The sequence below is a fragment of the Calonectris borealis genome, chromosome 3, assembly GCF_964195595.1.
Source record: "Calonectris borealis chromosome 3, bCalBor7.hap1.2, whole genome shotgun sequence".
Lineage (NCBI taxonomy): Eukaryota > Metazoa > Chordata > Aves > Procellariiformes > Procellariidae > Calonectris > Calonectris borealis.
In genome coordinates this window covers 94,799,916-94,819,312 of record NC_134314.1, presented here as the reverse complement: position 1 = coordinate 94,819,312, position 19,397 = coordinate 94,799,916, and the positions used below count along the sequence as shown (strand labels likewise).

At 36.9% G+C, this 19,397-nt stretch overlaps 1 protein-coding gene across 3 annotated transcripts in view; it reads left to right on the top strand.

Moving 5' to 3' along the window:
* The window catches only part of BTBD9 (BTB domain containing 9), a 130,292-nt gene that overhangs the window by 93,337 nt on the left and 17,558 nt on the right, over positions 1 to 19,397 (top strand). For all 3 annotated transcript variants that reach the window (XM_075146799.1, XM_075146798.1, XM_075146800.1), the window contains one exon: positions 8,897 to 9,004. In XM_075146799.1, the coding sequence (XP_075002900.1) occupies positions 8,897 to 9,004 (108 nt within the window). The remainder of the gene's footprint in view (positions 1 to 8,896; positions 9,005 to 19,397) is intronic.

Below are 19,397 nucleotides of genomic sequence, written 5' to 3'. Positions count from 1 at the left end.
GTCTTAATGGCTTCCCGTTCTTTGTAAATTTAGAATATGTTGTCAGGGACTTAATTTGTATTCTCTGTGACAATAAAAAAAAAAGAGAAAGGGTTCTGAAGTTGAGAGTACCAGTGAGCAAAGGTTAAAACCCCAGGGGAGGCACTGGATCGCAACAGAGACCATGCACATAGGTACGTATTGCTAGGAACTAGCTTGATGCCATCCGCCTGTTAGAGTTGCCTCTTCAAACTGACTGATGAGCAAGTGGAACTTGAAAGCTCGTTTATAACTGCCAATTTCTGGTTTGTGTGTTTTTGTTTTGGCTTGTGGCATTGTTATGATGGTTATAAAACTTTGAAGGTAAAGTTTAAAATCAGACATCCAGGCAAATCTCTAACCAAACAAAAGTACTGCTTTGTCTATATGCTAGCTACAGATAGTAGCAACAATGCAAGTCTGGCATTGTTCTCACTGTGTGAAACAAGTTGAGTAAGTATAGTTGGCAGCTTTCCACACTCGTCGTTTTATGCTTCTGAGTTCGATGTTTTTAATGTTCAATTAAGTATTGCATTTCAAGTAGAAAACCAGGAAGACACAGTACTTGGATTCCTTAAAAGAGGTGATTGAAAATGTAATTACATCATTTTCATGCCACTTTAAACTTAAATTTAAGTAGCAGCAGAAGCTTTGGCCACATGAAGGTGTAAGAGAAGAATATATTAACTAAAATGCATAGTTTCTCAATTCATAGTCTCTGTCTTCCTATCTTACCGTTTTCTGTTTTCTTTCAATTGGTGAATCATACCATCTTTTCAAGTCAGTGCAAAAAATTGACTTTCCTATATTAAATACTATGCTAGTGTTTATTCTTGAGCAGAAGATTCTTTTTAATAAGTCTCAGTATTAAATAGTGTGTTAGGTGAGCTAGACTTTTGGTTGCCAAGAAATGATAATTGTATAATGGGCAAGTGTGTAGAGCAAATTAAAAAAAACCCCAAACGTTACATAATTTAAAACTAATAGGCATTTAGTGATTTATGTGATATTGCATTGTACAGATATAGGGTCAGCATCTCGTCTTTCTTTGTCAGCTTTCCTGCATGTATAGTACAAAGATGAATAGCTTGCCTTAAAAAACAACAATAATAAACATGATCATCTAGGGTATCTTCTGACAGAGGAGACTACTTGCATTGCCTAGAGACAGAAATGCTAGCACTATGTCATCTTTTCCTTTTTGTGTTCTGCCTAGAAGAACAAGTGTTTTGAGTTGCAGCCATGTCTGTGGCAGATCATAGGCAGCCAAGGGAAAGATGCCCCTTTGAGTGGGGAAGCAAGGTTTCACTATGTGACAGCTACAGCTTTGGCAAGGGTCTGCAACACGTCCTGTACTGTGCAATGCTAAAGGTGGTGACAATGATCTCTTTATTTAGCACCAGGAAATCTGTGACTGGTACAGTAATCAAATTACATATAAACATAGATTAGAGCAAAAAGTCTTAATATTTCATCTTAGTGAAAGCAAGAGATTTTTTTGAACAGAACGTCTTCCACAACTGATTGAACTGTATTCATTGCCTGTTTTCCTGCTGTTTGCTTGCTTGAAAACTCCCTTGATCTCACCCTCCCACCTAATAGAAAAAAATTTCCAGGAGCATTTTCTTTAGGCTGACTGTACACCGTGACTGCAGAATGACATGAATTGCTCTACCCCCAGAAACTGAGTCATTAGACCTGTGGGTTTGGATTCTAAATGAATAATTAGGAATTAAAGTACGTATCTTTTAAGTTCAGAGACATGAATGTGCCATTGAATATATTTGTATCGGAGAGAGTAAATATATGAGCCTTTGCAAAAAGGGTTGTAGCTGCTTTTAGTCTATAGAAATCGGAATACCACTGGAGAGAGCCTCCAAGTCAGAACATGTTACCATGGCAACTAAATTCTAAGTATGAAAAAAGCAGAAGAACTCTTGGTACTCGAATATGCATTAAAAATGCACAGAGAGCTTAATGTTTCAGGAATATATCTTGTATGCATGCTTTCTGCAAAAGTCATCCCATTGTCTTAGAATCTTAGAACCATTCAGGTTGGAAGGGACTTGAGGAAGACACCTAGCCCAGCCTGTTCCTCAAAGGAGGGTCAGCTATGAAGAAAGACCATCCTACTCAAGGCTTTATGCATTCAGGTCTTGAAAACCTCCAAGGAAGGAAATTCCACAACTTCTCTGGGTAGCCTGTTCCAATGTTTAATTACCCTCACGGTGTACTTTTTTTTTTTCCCCTCCTCTCTTTTTCATGCGGTTCCTGTTTTCCTATGCCTCTAGTCCATCTGGAATGTCCTGTTTCAATTTTTGACCACTGTTTTTTGTTTTTCCCGTTGTGCACCTCAGTAGTTAGCCTGGCTCAGTCTTTTTGATAACCTGCTCTCAGGTATTGAAAAGTGCTGTTAGGTTCCTCCACGACCCCAAGCCTTCTTAGGCTAAACAAGCCAATTTCCTCAGCTTCTTGCACAGTGCGTGTGCTCCAACCTCCTGACGATCTTGGTGGTCCTCTGCTGGACTTGCTCAGATCTATCCCTGTTGTATTTGGGTCCAAAATGGGATGCAGTATGCCGACTATAATCTAACAAGTGTCAAGTAAAGGAGAATAATCTTTTTCCCGTGTTCTGCTGGCTCAGTTCCTGTTGCTACAGCTCCATATGCTGCTAGCTGCCATTGCTGAGAAGGCACACAGGCAACTAATGGCATCTTCTGTTCAGTATGACTCCCATGTCCTTTTTAGCACAGCCAGTTGGACTGTAACATTTACTACTGCAGTGGATTAGTCTCCTATGAGACTAATAGGATTTTGCTTTTGATCTGGTTGAATTTCATGAGATGCTTTTTTGCCCATGCCCTTCGTCTTCCCAGAGGCTGGCAATCAGTCCTCCTGAATGGCAGCCATACTCTCGAGTGTATCGGTTGCACCCCACAGTTTGCTGTCGTCTGCAAACTTCATGAGGGCTCATTCCATCTCCTTGTCCAGGTCGCTGATAAAGATATTAAACAGGATAGGTCCCAGAGTAGACTCTGGAAGAACTTCTCTTGCATCCAGTCGCTGGGTGGGTGATGAACTGTTAACCACTACCTGTTGAACTAAACAATCTGGCTGATTTTTACCTGGGTTGTAGTCTACCCATCTTAACTGTAACATCCCAACTTGGATACAGGGATGCTATAGGAAACCATGTTGTAACCTTGTTAATATCAAATATTTCTTCAGGTTTTTGTATATAAATTTGGAGCTCTTGACTTCCACATCAAAATTTACTCAGAAATTCTGAAACAGATGTAATGATAGTCTGTGCTCAATAGTATTTTCTAATAGAAAAGACCTGGAGAACACAGAGGTTGGACTATATGACCTTTAAAGGTCCCTTCCAACCCAAACTCTTCTATGATTCTATGATTTTATTTTAAAATAATGGTAACTAAATATTGTCTTTTAGATTATAGAAATTAGAAGATTTTTTTATTTAAGAGGTTTATTCTTTTATTAAGACTCCTAGTTGGAACAGCTTACAAGATACTTGGAACAGTTAACAGAAAATGTTACTTTAGGTAGTTTTTCCACATTGTTGCCTGTCTGGACAGAAAATAACCTTGCTATCTTTCCTTTCTGAAAAGGCACTTATCAATGACAGAAAAACTATTATATTTAACTAGGAACAGAAAGACAGCAACTGGTGTGTTTAACATAGTAAACATAATTTAACTTTTAAATGGCTAAAACTTTAATATTGAAAAGGCTGCCATATCACAATAGCTCTCTGTCTAACTTTCCCTGCATTTATCTGGAATAGAAATGTAATACTATTATGTTACAATCTTTGGTTGATAACTTCATAGGGTTTTTTTTTTCCCTAAGAATTTCCAAAAAAGAAAGAAAAAAACCCAACCAAACAAAAAAAAAGATCGAACAGGATTTGTTATAGTGTATGTGGTGGTGGGAGACAGAATTCTTCTGTACCATAGTGGTTTTCATGTTAAAATAAGTAGAAACATTTTGCATCTTTGTAAAAGTGGATTAACCACTTATCCTACTTTAATCTATTTGAAGACTACTTTACTAATATGAATACGTAATAGCCAACTGTTTTGCTTTTCATATTCAGAGTAATTCTTAAATTAACAAACGATATCAATTAGCTTTAATGTGTTTTCTGTTTGCTTATACCATCATCATATACATCTCTTGCTTTCTAATTTTCCATACCACTTCTGCTTATGCAGTTTTTCTTTCTTTGCTGCTCATTTTCTGTGCTTGCCTGACTTGAGAGTGAAATTGTAACTGAGAATAAATGATCATATAAGCACATAGCAAATGTGTAGGAATTTTGTCTCCTTTGTAGGGTCCTAAAGAAAGATTGGTTTCCTGCAAGATAACTACTGAAACATAAATATCTGCAGAAAATGAAAGGGGACTATAGACAACCGGAGGCAAAAATGCAAAGGCAATTGTATAAAAAAAACTTTCCATATGGTTTTGGGTTTTCTTTCTTTTTCCCCATCTTTCAACAAGTGTCGCTACCTCATGCTTTAATTTCTCTCTTTTGGGTTTCTATAAGTAGTTTATGAAAACAGTTTGTGGTAACTACTGACTTCCAGTATTCAGGAAGCAGGTATCATCCTGTCAGGTTTGTTTGGTATTCTGCTAACACCTTGAGTATATGTAGTTATACAGCAGTCTAAACTAAACAGTGACAATCTTTTTTTCAGAACTCTAGGAATAAAAAGCAAGCAGAGACAGCACAAAATGCTTGTATAAATGCAGAACAACCAATCATAGGGAAACACATGACATTTAGGGAAATACTCTTAAAAAAAAGTACTGCAGCATCTTTTGATGTAACAGGTAGCCAATATAATCAGTTTCCCACACCTGTAATATGAAATTTTATTTACATTTGAAAAGCTTTTATTTTATAAAATGAGGCATTTTCAACACGTGATGTAGATAACAGCCCCATATTAAATGATTAATAGGCTTAGACTTTAGATACCCAAAGAAGTGGCGTATGAGAATTCTCTTTGAATCTCACGATGTTGCAGGGAGTGAGCTGGATAAAGCTTTGTTCCGCTTTTCCATCTCAATCCTGAAGGCAAGATTTACTAACAAACTAATTTAGCTTTTTATTCTAATATAGAAAGTCCTGGGAACATGGGCAATTTTGCTGTAAACAAATGCATTTCCAGTGAGTATAGTTCTGACGTTTTAAGTGGAATATTCTCCTTCTTGTCATTTAATATCCATCTTAGCAAAACATAACTTCTCTACGAAAATTTAGCCTGGCAGTTCACCTGGAATGTGTTTCAAAGATTACTGTACATGGCATAAAAGGTGGCCCTTGTGCCCAGCGTGCACAGGTGAATATTCATGTAATCACCTGAAAGTTTTTCGCTGCTTATCCAGAAAGACATTTCACGCAGAATAAATTCCAAATAGGATCTGCTGTCAGTCTCCCTCCCCAGTCTCTCCTAAAAAAGCTACTGCAGGGAGGTGAAGAAAGAACTTCTTATTTTCTTTCACAAGTCCCAAAGAAACAAAAATTTACATTTAGCATTCATGCTAAGTCACTTTGGGAAAGATTCTGCCAACTTCAATTCACTCATTGTTTGGTTTGTCATAATTCTAAGCCATAAACTTTTTTAAACCTATTTAACTTGGGCTAGGTTGTTTTTGGAGAGAGCAATTATACACATTCTTAAAAGGAACACATATGTCCTGTTAGCCTTTTGCTCTAAAGCCGAGCCAGTTGTGTTATAATTACAGTATTGTTAGTTGAAATTACAGTCACTAGTGTGCTTCTGATATTGAAACTCTTGATCGTAGCTTTGAAAACACGGATCAAGGAAACAACACTGAGCCCCCATGATGAAAAGGATCCTATTGAAAAGCATAATTAGCTACATTTTAATAGCCTTTTTAAAAGAAAACAAATTTACATTGGTTTTCCTTTTCCCTCTTTTTATCATTTAGAAGACTTGATTTAAATATAGATGTTAAATCAGTTCAGGATCTGTTGATTATTAGTAGTTACCAAATCCAGAATTTTAATCCATAAACTTTTTTTTTTTAAAAAAAAAAAAAAAAACAACAAAACAGAAAATGCGCTTCATTCAGTCTCTTCAGTATTTGGGGACCCTCAAGCTATAGAAAAGCAGAACGGAGAGGATCTGATGAAGCAGGGGGAGGGGGGTTGGAGTTGGGTGATTTTGTTTTGGGGTGTAGGTTGTGTTTTGTTTGTTTGTGTTGGTTCTTTTTTTTAAGTCTTTCATGATGCCACAGGCAACTATTTTTATTTTTCAGTAAGTCAGCTCTGAATTTTTTAATTTGCAAATAGACAGTGTTAGTATGTGCTAAAAGGCTTCTGTTAAAAGTGTTTTATTTTAGCTTCTTAAAGCTATTCTTGATAGCTTATTATTTTTGATAATATTAATGAGCTGGGTTCAGTTGAGAGCATCTAGGAAGTTTATTTTAAATCTGCTTGTCCAGTAGACCCAATTCCACTTTGAATGCTGGAATTCCAAAACCTAAAAAAAAAAAGAGCTAATCTAGATTGTTTTGAAAAGAAGGTAGTAGCACTGGTTTTTAGGGCAAAGATACAGACACATGTGTCCTTAATAACCAAATTCCAAAGACAGTCCAGCTTCTGCCTGGGACAACCTCTCTCTGTAGAGGAAGGATTCTGCATTCGGCAACTGGATAGGTCGTTTTCCCCCTCTAGCAGTATTGTTTTTTTAAATGTTAAAAGCGAGCAATAATTTTTGCAGTTCTATTCCTCCCAGCAGAGGTAGCAGCTGAAAACAAGGAAGGCTTTCTCAGCTGGAAGAAAGGAATTTATAATATAAAACTTGGGCACTCTTCCGAAAGGTGATTAAAGAGAGACAGCTTGAAACTCTGTTTCTGGGAAAGTCTGTAGTGTGACACAAGTTCCTTTTCTTTTTATGTGTGTCTTGGCTATTTTCATTGACAATCAATGGATCCTTATCTATTGCACTTTGAAAAATGTGGATCTGTGGAAGTTCTTCCTCACAGGTGGAGAAAGAACCCAGGTTAGCTGTATTACCTGGCTTTCGCACTTCTCTGTTTGTGCGTGTGGCTGTAGTTATTCTCATTTAGGTCATCGGTACAGTTATAGCTATTTTGGATAGCTAGCTGTGCTTTGGTTATTTGACAACAGCAGGTTCATTTGCTTCTGTAACAAATAGTCAGATTTAAGCAGTAATCCTAGTAATTGTGAGCTAACTTTGACAAGAACCTGAGGATCAAGAGATGGCAGCAGTTGGTAGCAGCCAATATATTGCAGTAGAGTATTTATTTTCCATTGGTGTATTAAGTATGGGTTCAGAGAAAAAGAGTTTTAACAAAAACAAAATCAGCAAAACATCATTTTCCATGACAGACATAATGTGGCTTGTTCACTTAGAATATTGCAATTCAAAAACAGTGGGTAGGTTGACAAGAGAGCATTATTTCAGAGAATGGTAAATGCAGCATGCTGGTTTTGCCTCCAGTCACCTCCAACTCAAATAGAAAAGATTTTTGAAATTTTGTTTTTGATATCACATTTGCCATTGAGTTTATATGAAAACAGTAAGGATAGCAGTTAGTTTTTCTGAACTGTACCCCGCTAATGAGTGGAATGACACCAGCCAGGGGTTTTACATAAAATCTAGGGAAAAACACATTTGTTAATCAAAATATGGACTACATTTAACTGCTTTTAAAGAAGAAATTGCAGAAGTGTCTGCCTCTGTTCTGGCCAGTCTGTTGCCCCTTTAAGTTGTGTAAATACCCTCTTGTCATTTGTGGATGCTTCATTGGAAAAAAGGATGCTCCGTATTGGTTTGCAAACATGGTGGATAGAATTTTTCATGGTTTTTGCTAAAGAAGGTATTCTGTGCTGGATATTTTTCTTAAGTACACGTATCTCAATCCCATCCATTGAGGAGGAGAGGAGAGGAAAGGAAGGGCAAGGTTCTTGGTTTTGCTTTAATTCATATCCTTAGAATTAAAATTAAAATGAGGAATGATATTGAGGTTTCAAATATCTCTTACAACAGGGGAATAATCCCCATATAAAGAGGAGTAGAGAGGATACGTTATTTGCCAGATGTGTTTTTTGAGAATTACATACTTAAGTTAAATCACATCCCTGATTCTTTAGATCTTCCTCTCTGTGAGACAGGTATGGAAATGGGAATTGAAGGCTGTTCAATACAGCATTTAGTGCCCTTCCTGAAGAGCTGCATGTTTGTTAGAATGAGTATGGAATGAGTCCTTGAGACGTCTATTTCTTCCTTTTTCTTCTTCTTTTTAGCAATGTAGTCAACAATTCAGTACCTTTTTCCTCATATTATGATGAACCAGGACTGGGAATTCCCATTTTCCTACTTGCTTTTTTTTTTTTTTAATATTTCTGATATATTTACAAAAAAAAAAGAGAATACAGTTAAGACAATGTAATCTTTTTAGTCATCAGAATCTTTTTTCTTTCCCCTCTTAAACTGTCCTTTCCAAACAGATGTTTGATTCAGGTTTAAAGCAGGCAATGTCACACGCCAAATAAATTAGTTCCTTTATTGACTTTCAAATAAATTAAAAGTAATTGAATGAATGTAATAGATTAATGTTAGTAAGATAGTTATTATAAGCCTGTAAGTCTATTACTGGCCTTAGGATAATAAGAATAGGGATATGCAAGTTTGAGATGACAGAAACAGTAAAGACCTTGTTGAGTGTTAGAGGCACATTCCAAAAGAAACAGCTAAATTTATAAAGGATTAAGAGGAGAAAAGAAAGGACTGGAAAACTTAAGCAGCTTGGTTTAATGTTTATTTTACTTACAACTCAACTTCTTCATACTTAGGTTGCTACTTTGGGACTGTGATGATCGGAGCTACAGCTACTACATTGAGGTTTCAACAAATCAGCAGCAGTGGACTATGGTGGCCGATCGCACAAAAATTTCCTGCAAGTGAGTTTAATTTTTTTCCCCTTATTTGCACAAAGTCAGAACTGGAAAACTGTTTTTTTTATCCTGTTGTTCAGTACTTGGATAGGTGTCTTTTTGACTGTGAAAAGATGATCGTTACATAACCTGTAGATTTCTAACTCTAGACCTTTGTAAATACAACTTTAGGAGGTAACAGCTTCTACTGTGGCTGATTATCTAGACTTTCAAACCAGAATCAAGTTCTGAAGATCCACATGAGTACTGGATCTTCAAACAATCAGTTTGATCATTCTCAGAAGCAGTCTGCCTACCATACCCTTGGTTTTGTGATCACTGGAAGGTAAACCATTTTCCAGAGTTCACGTGTTTATGCTGACCCTGCTGTCAAATCACCCCTCCTTGAGAAACATGGTAGGAGAGGAAAAGAGAGCATGCTTGGAAAGGATTTTCTTAATCAAATGCATTTCTCCCTTATCAAAGCACATAAATGTACTGTATGATATTTGAAGGGGGTGGGGAGAGTGAGGGTAGGGATCATGTCATAACAGATCAAACAGGTATCTAAGCTTGACCTTGTCTCTGTTCAAAAGCAGAGTACCTGACCTATATGCACTGATCACTCTGCTTTTGGACAGGACCCTTCCATTAAAAAAAAATGCTTCTTAAAAAGAGATAAAAAAGACAAAAAAACTGTTTCATTTTCATTTGTATACTAAAATCAAGAGAAGTCAGGCATGAATGCTCTCCACATGTATACTCTCCATTGGCTTTTCTGTAATTACTGGGTCTGCTGATAAAACCCATTCTTCTAGTATGGAAGAGTAATTCAGTGTTGATAGCCTTCTTAAACCACTTGATAGTTCTAATTCCAAGTAAAGAATGACCCAGATACTTGTCATGGAACTGAAAAGATAGGCTGCAAATGTACACGTTACATATCCTTCAGCCAGGTATGCTCAGCATCCAGTGGATATTGATAGGGTATGATCTCCTGGCTGGTCCGCAGGGAAGCTCAGACTTACAAAAGTCTTATTTCTCTCCTTTTCCCCGCATCAGTTTTCCATAAGATATGCTTTCTTTCCCGGGTCAAAATTGAAGTCATCAACTCATATGGGGACAGCCCCCACCCATCCTGTATTTGTGCCAACCAAAACAAAATGGATTTTACAAATTCAGAGGCATATCTCAGTTTGTCAGATCGGGCAAGAGAGTTATTCAGTGCTTTCTAGCAACACTGTTGATTACACATTTTCTAAAGTTTCTATTTCATCTCTTAACAAATACTGCAATTCAAACATGCATTACAATATGGTCTAGACATGTTGGTGAAGGAGAGCTTGACATGTCCTTTCACCGTCTGTAAAGGGCAAGGTATTGATGAGCAGAAAACCTGGGTTCTGCCTGCAGGTCTGGCAAAAGAGTAAAGGAGATTTAATCATTCTCAAAGGCATCTCAGCGTAACAGATAAAATTCATCTTTTTGTCTGTCTCCAGCAGTGGGAGCACTAAAAGGCTGAAACCAGAAAAGAGAGAGAGGGGGAGAGTCAAAATCAGAATCTTTTTGCACTTTTTCCTTGTACGTTTTGATACTAATAGTCTATAACAGTCAAAAGGAGCACTTGCTTAAGTGTGCACAGGTGGAATTGCTGGTTGACTGCCCAGTTCAAGTATCTACTCACCATCTTCAAACCACACATTTTTTTTTTAAAGCCTTAACCTTGGACAAGTATAGGCGCATCCCTGAAGTAAAGAGAGCTGCCTCGTCATGATATATACTTCAAGATCTTAATTCAAAACGTAGGTGCTCTGGAAGGTCTCAAAGCTGTGGCTACAGGAACTATTTTCATGTGGATTAGAGAATTGTATTTTGCCTAACTTCTTGCTCTGACAGACATGCATCCAGCTAGCAAAATGCCAGTCTTTAAGTCTAGAGACTTACAGTGTCCTAGCACTGTCTGCAACTATCAGTTCTAAACAAATACAAAGACCTTACAATTACAAAAGCTCAGTGGACTCCAGAACAATTCAATTTAACAAGGACTAGAAAATTGTAAAGAAAAACATCAACTTGAAAAATCTTGCTTCTCTTTGAAAGTTTTCTATGCTCTTCAGTTACATTTAAATACTGTATGATCTGGAACTGAGATAAGTTCAAAGGTTTGTGGCCCCCCCATATACTCCCCTCAATTTTCACGTGATTTCTTTGCATTTGACAGCATTTTTTCATATTCAATTTAAATCTCTTGCCCTTTATGATCAGCAAATTGGACTTTTTTTACAGTCACCCCATCACAGAAAAGAAAACCTTTTAAATATGTTTAATTTTCTTTTCAAGTAGGATTTGCAGAAATGCTGAAGTGACTTCAGCTCAAAAATTACTTTAATTGTAATGGCAGGTTGGTAACTCCAAATACTATATAAGTATATGTATAATATAGAAAACAAATATATATAATACTACATGTATATTTGTATGTTTATAAATTATATATTTATCTGTTTACATATATTAAATATATAAAACAAATATATAAAATACTATATAAATGCCAAATGCTATAAATTTTAGGACTGTTTTGTAAAGTAGAGAGTGCCATCACTGCATACAGTCAGAGCTGGACCACTTTCATTTTACTGAGAAATACTGAAACGTGGTAGTGTGACCATAAAAAGCCATGTTCTTAGTGCTCAAAAATAGTTGAAGTAGAATGGAAGAGATATCGTTCAGTGACTCATGCTCTGAAGGAAGGGCCTCACTTAAAAGTTTTTGGGCAAGATTTCAATGTGGTGGAGGAGACATCTTAATGAAAAGGAGAAAATTGAACCAATCACTGGTAGGAATGTGAAGAACGGACTTTTTGGTTTAATTTCTGTAAATTTAAAAAATTTTAAAAAAAAAAAAAGCGCATCTTGAACCAAATTGAAAACGTGGGTTTTTTTGCCCCAAGAAAAACAAACAAGTTATTTTAACTTCATGCAATTTTAACATCAAAAACAAACAGAAGAGATGAAGAGTTGGATTTTAACCAAAATTAACAAGTGGTGTAGTAAGGTGGAGGTGGTGCAGTTTACCTGGTTTACCAACATAGTGTAATGGTAAAGATACTCCTGCTGCATGCAAGAGAGTTCGCCCCCCCCAACCCCCATCTCTGTCTTTCCCCTTACCATGAATAACTTGGTATTTTACGCAAACAGCACAGCTCCAACAGAGAGAAATCTGCCTCTAAATGCCTTTTAGTCAAGTGATTCAGGCACTCCCCAAGGAAAAGCAAGAATCAAACTCGTGCACTGTGCCTGGGTTTGGCTCATCATCAGGTTTAGGCAGACTGCGTTCAGCAATTTGCCTTAACCAGTGTGGGAAAATAACGGCAGATTGGCGAGGAAGATTGTAAACACGCTCAAGTGACTTGCAGCTAAGGTGTCGAAAAACACATATATCATACTAATTGTTGTTTGGCCTTGTGTGCTTGACAAGTAGAACATCTGTGTTTAGATAACATAGGCCTGTGATAGACTCAGAGGCACCCTATCGCACGTACTTGAGATTCCTGCCCTGCTGCGGGAAAGATCAAAGCACAGTGGTAAACCTCGCCTGCGTGAATCCCTGATATACAGGCGAAAACAGCAGGTTCGGCGATCCTCTAGCATGGACTGAGCTCTGCGGTGCCTGTGTCCCCGCATGTGTGCCTCTTGCCTGGGTGCTGCTTCGGGGATCCCCCGGTTGGCGAGGTAACGGAAATAAGCTTACACTTTGCTTTTCATCTGCGGTTTTGTGGTTGTTCCTGCGTCCTGCCTGTGCCGGCTCACACAACCAGATTACAGCGTCACGGGGTGGAAGCAACAGTACCCTCATCGCTTCATTCCCTGTATGTTTATGAATGCCGCACCCCTCTCTCACCTGGACAAAACAAAAAAAATATTTTGCTAATGCGGTCAAAGTTTGCCACTTTTTTTTGTCTCAGCCAAATCCTAATTTTTTTTGATGCATACTTGGACATCCCAGCCCAAAAAGGACTAATCCTACATTGATATAAAAATTGTCATCACTTAGGCTTATGTGTCTTTCTTTAAAGAAAAGAAGAAGTAAGTATGTACTTGCCTGGGACTATGATTGCCTGTTTGACTAGAAGTACCTCTCAGAGCAACAGTCAACTAAGAATCATTATACATGTATTTGTGTGAGGCTGAAATACGATTTCCAAAAAGTATACTCTGAATTATGTCTGTTTCTCTTATAAATTTTGGAGATGTGAGTGCAGTCCAGGTGGTTGATAAGGTCTTGAAGGTTTACCCTTTCTGGTGTTAGTTCTGTGTTTAATATACTGCAGTAGACTCCAGGAAAATAACTCGCTTGCTATTCTGTGTAGGATATGCTGCAGCAGGAAGTGAAAGTGGATGGAGTTAAAACTCGGGAGAATTTCACAAGGGCCCACATTTGAAGAGACAGAGCACTTCCAATGAGAAAATTTATTTTGCTAGTAATATTCTCTATTCACTTTCCTGTCTTCAAAGACATGTGGATAAGAGTTGTTTCCTTTGCTGTTTGCTGCTGATTTTCTGTCTACCCGGTCTTTCAGTGGAGTTACAATCCTTTGTGAAAGTCATTAGCGTGATGTCTCGCAATTGTCCTGTGAGGTCTCCAAATCATTGTGCTGAATTTTGACACAAGGGGTAGGATGAACCATAAAGGTAGCAAACACAGACATCAGCAGACACCTTTGATGATCAGTAAGTGGCAAACAAAACGATGAGAAAGAAAATAAAATTACGTTCAAATAGCATATATTGGTTTTGGCAGTCTACTGAAGCATGAACTTCCCCTTTGAACTATCAGTATGCTGCTTTGGGTTGTTTTAATGGTATTTTTAATGTAGTATTTTGTTTAAATTAATAATTCAGTGCTCAAAGCCAGGAACTGACAGGCCACTCCTAACCTCCTCTTCTCCCAGTTCTAAAAGGCTGAAGACAGAAACTGGATGTCTATTATCTTCACAGGGGAAGCTTGCTTACCTTCCCTATGTGAGAGCCAATTAATGCGTACTGGTTGTGTAATTGTCAATTTTCAAATGCTTTATGGAGGCTATTTTTTTTTTCTTTTCCACAATAAGCTTTTTTTCTCTCTACACAGTATGACAGTAATGAAAAACAGTCATGTTCCGTTCTATTTTTTTAAAACATTTATGATTAGTGGCCTTGAGCGTGTTAGTGTCGAACAATAGAGACCTGCACTTGTTAGCAGAATTTGCTGACAGAGAGTCTGAAAGTCAAATGAAAAACAGAAAATACCAAAGGCCAGTAGGACTCAGACCTTAGAGTTAATGACACTTTTGGTAAAATAAGCACTGTAAAGACAAATATGAAACAGGCTATCATGACGGTTATCAACTCAGTATCGTTCTTCAAAGTTCTCTTGTGTAGTTGTTGTGAAATGAATCTAATCCATTGGCAGCAGACATACCACGTTCAATTCCCCAATAGGAATAAAGGGTCTAATACTCTGATAGAATTTGGGAGACAATGGATATTGTTTATTGATGGGCAGTTCTAAGGCAGTTGGTATCAACTGTCTATATGGCTGGTTTGGGACAGTTTTATGATTTTCTTGTGGAGGGCATGACTTCATTTTCAGATGGTTTATAGCATATTGCATTATATCTCCCCCTCGGACTCATTGTTTGTTATTCAGAGTATACTGCTGTTATGATAAATGTTTAAAAACTTCCAAACTTAATTTCACATTTCCATTGCTTATTATCTTTTTATTATATAATAGCTATTTCAAATCCTAAATTCTTATTTCAGTTCCCCTCAATTTTTTTTCTATATTTTTTGTATGAATGTAATTAGTACTTTCACATGAAATGCCCTTTGGGATGTGGATGTGAGATTCATTAACAAAATTAACTGTCTTCTGATTGATTTTTCAAGAATAATTTTCAACTTTGAGGTTTACTGCTCTTGTCCAGTGTTTCATATTTCTATCCTATGATGTACTATCTGCATTTCCAGTTTTCAAGCACTGCTGTATTTCCTTTAATAATAAATCACAGGTAAAGAACACCTAAGAGATCTAGGTCATGCACTTAACAGTTCTAAACCGCCCTTCAGATGTACAGAAGAGTGTTTTCCATGTTGTCTAAGGACTTCAAGTGAGAAAATACTTCTGCTTTACACAATGGTAGTGGCAAACTCAGTTTTGAATTTTTTTTTCTGGGTATACTTTTGAGAAACCTGGCTAATCTCTATCATGATGTGATTATTTCTTTTGCTATAGAGATAATATTTGAAGCATGTAAATACCTTTCCTCATAACTGCACGTGGCACGTTACGTACTCTTATATGTAGTTTCCTCCTGTCCTTCTCTAGTTCCTCCACTTCACTCTATGATCGCATCTCTAGAATTCCCTCACATCCATTTTCATCCATCAGTCTTCTCCTTAACCACTTTCATAGGACTGTTTTCTCTCATAATAAAATACCTCGAACATTTCTCAGCCCTCTTGCCTTTCCAACTGCCTGTATGCTCACATTGCTTTTTCTGTTGCTTCCCATCAGAATTGCATGCATCTACTGTCCTGTCATACCTAGAATGACAAAAATAACGTTCTTCCTAATTTTTGTATATCTTTTGTAATTCTATCCCGCACCTGAGCTCCCAAGGGGGGTGTTGGAACAGCATAAAAGAAACTGCTCTTGTACCTGCGATGTCAAACAGGGTGTTTTGACCACACATCATCCTATTTTGCATGAAGTTAATTTCACAGCAAAACTGTTCTTGTACCTCTTCTGTCAAACTGTATTTCAACCATGGTTCGTCCTATTTTACATGAAGCAAATTTCACAGCAACTCTGTGAAATCCAAACGCCTCCTCCAGAGTTGCCGAACTCAGTGTAACCACATTCATACAACACAAAGATGAAATATATTCAAGCAATATGTCTGGGAAATTGCTACATTGTTAAGCTCAATTTCAAGTCTCACTTCACAAAAATAAACTGAGGGTTCTCATTAATCTGTTCATTATGCCGCTAGTAATGCCTGCTGGAGCAAGTCAGACAGATATAAAGGGTCATTTTGTGTAATTATTGAGCTTAAAAACCCTGAGCGATAGAGGCATTGAAGTACATATTTTTCCTTGTGTTTATATGCTCACATTTTGAAAGATTCTCATAAGGCAAAAGAAGAAAGAGGCTCTAGCTTCATAGACCTGCCTTGTTAAGCACGAAGAATTAAGATTTCACAGAGAGAAACCAGAGTTGTATTCCATTTCAGAGCATTAGGAGCCTCTCAGAACTGTGGAAACTTTGTGTCTAACATTTCATTTGCTAGCTTTTATTTTAGCTGAGTCTAGTTTGACTGAAGAAAGATCTAGCTTCTTTTAAGTTATGTTTCTTAGTGGTGATTCAGGATCACAAGAAGGTTTTTGAATTGTTAATTTGTCTTGTCTTTTTTCCACTTCTACCTTCAGTTCCTTGTGGTTGCTTTTCAGCCACAAATATCCACGGATCTTTTGAACGAGGCTTGAACAGAGTAGCAACAAGTTGCAAACTACAGTGTCTTAGTCTCCCTTGAATGTTGTGCCATACACTTATCTCACTGCAGCTTTGCATGCGCCACATGCATTGAAGTTTTGCTTTGCTCCATTTTGCCGTGCGGCTGGCATGTTCTCAGCTCCTCTTCATGCATGTGAGGAGAGTGAAGAAAACAACGATATCAATTGAAAACTCTGATATCAATTTAGATGTTAGCTCAGTTCTGCCTCAGAGAAAATAAGCAATACCAAATAATACCCATAGTATCAGTACCTGTTTCTTCTAGGCATTGGATTTTTCTCCCATGCTGAAGACTTGAATGTCTCTTTGGAGGCCAGTAAAAATTGTCAAGCTAATGATATAAATAGGTGTATGTATTATTACTTCATAATATATCATCTAGAAAAAATAATTTTTTTTTTTAAAAAAGTTTTTTCAAAATAAATAGTGGTAATTAAGTATGTGTAAAATATCTGTTGCATAGTCTTCTATTTAACATAAAAATCAAAGCAAACATTCATTTCCTTTCATGAATTATTATTATTTTATAATTATTATTATTATTTATTATTACATTGACGTTTCAGTAGAAATTAGACATCCCAATGGCTTTGCCTTTTTGATTCTTGCCAGATGACTTTCTAAAACTTCTGTGATAAAATAGCAAACTTTCAAGTTACTCTTATTACAAGAGATTACATTTTAAGTATATGCTAGTTCTCACTCTTTACAGATAACCACTTCTACTGTAAGCGCTAGACACAGGAGGGGAGGTGTTTTCGTAAATGTGTTTTCATTCTGCTTTGAAAAGACAGTACCGAAGGAGAGAGAGGCTGCCTTAATTGTTTTATCAACCTCCAAATCTGTTTCTGATATTCAGACATTTTTTATTTCTTTATTTATTAATTCTTTTTCTGATTGTCTTACTTCCTGGGTCGATACTCGTAAAGCGTCTTTGGTTTTATCAGGAAGGGATTTGTTTTCCGTATTGTGAAAGTGGATGGGATTTGGTCTGTCTGGTTCTGGCTGCTCATTCTTGCATATTCTGCACTAGCCGTTCTTTCATCTATATATTTATCTTTGCAACTGTTTATCCCAACTGAATCTGAGCCACACCAGCTGCTGCCAGAATCACTGATCTTGTGCTATCTTGTAAGTCGTGTAAATCACCATGTTGACATGACATGGTGCTTTCATCACAAGTTGTTGCTGTCATTTATCTGTCTAGACATGGCTTGCCTGTAGATTTCTTGCCTTCTGTTGTGATGCCTGTGACTTTTAAAAGCATGTTAATCCAACATACCGTTACAGTTGATTTGTCAAATTTGCATTCATTGACCACGTTTAGTTTAGAAGTTATCAATGCAAAGTCATGGGTTGGATAATCAGACTTGTCCTTTGCGTGATTTCCATGAAGCTCAGCATTGCCTTCCCTTCTGACACAGCAACTTTTCTCGCTCACTGTCTACTAAGCAATACAGTGAAGACTTTCTTGATCACGTATTTGCTTGAGATCTTGTTTGAGCACCCAGTTTCTAGAGTTTTTCAATAGGACTTCTTGTTGTAATTTTACTTCTTTTTCTTAAAGACAATATGAATTTACTTTTAAACTATTTCACCAATTACTTTACATGCACTTTGATGTTTTATGGTAAATCTGTCATTTATGTATGTAATCTGTCATACATCAACCATGTCCATAGGCTTTTTGTTGCATATTTCACATATGCATTGGGTAGATTCAGATACACTTCAATGTCCATTGACTTTCTCAGTCCATTTTCTTTTTTTTTTTTTTTTCTTCCCCCCTAATACGCCAGAGAGACAAATATTCTTGTCCATTGCTTAGTGGGCAGAATATTTGTTGGGGGGTGGGAGGGAAGAACATGCCAGAATGTGAGATAATATTACTTACGCTAATATTGTCTTTACAGCTTGTTGTTAGGATAGATTCATACAAAAACTGAAATTCAAAAGAGAGTTGTGTTTCCCTGAGCCCAGGGACCAAATTATAGAAGCATTCAGACTTCTTGGTTCTGAGAACACGTTTCCTATGTTCCATTTTAAAACATCCTTATTCTCAACTTCACTTGATTGTCTTCTGCATTTACTTGAACATGGTACCATGCCTGTTTTCAACACATGCCATCAAAAGAGCTAAAAATACTTCACCAGTATTAATGAATTAGGTTTTGTAGAACCAATATTAAGTTGATAAATATGGTGTATATATTGTAGGTAGGGGACACTCCTGGATACTGAAGCTCCAAGACCTGATTCTACATATTCTTATTTCTGAGATTAATCATAAAACTTTGTCCTTTCCTCTTTGTATCCTTTCTTCTCGACTTAATCTTTCATGTCTGCCAGGGTAAAAAGGAAATTAGATGATAAAAACACTGTGTTTTTTAGTGAAGGGTGAAACCTTTATGCCTTTTGAAAAGTTTTCTGAAAAGATGATAATTAATTATAAGGAAATGCTTGCTGAGATTGAAGAATGTAAGTTTTTGAGACACTGAGATGGATACCTGAGCAGCCCATTTCTGCAGCAACATACTGGTCTGTAAGTGTTCCTTGTAGTGTAGAGGTACAAGAAACCATGTATTCCTTGAGAGTTATAGCATGACTACATTGCTGTATTTTGCTTGATTGTACTATGGTCACTTTTGAATATTAAAGATCAGTAAGATGGCAAGTTACACATTGCTTATTTTATTAGTACATAACCCCATTTTGGAGATGCAGGCTAAATGTGAAGGTGATGGGAAATGATCCCTGTCTCTTTTAAACCTTATAGATAATGCCTTGCCAGAATTAAATTTTGCTTTATAAGTAAACGTTAATTTTGTCTTATAAAATAAAAAGTCAGAATCTTGGCTGT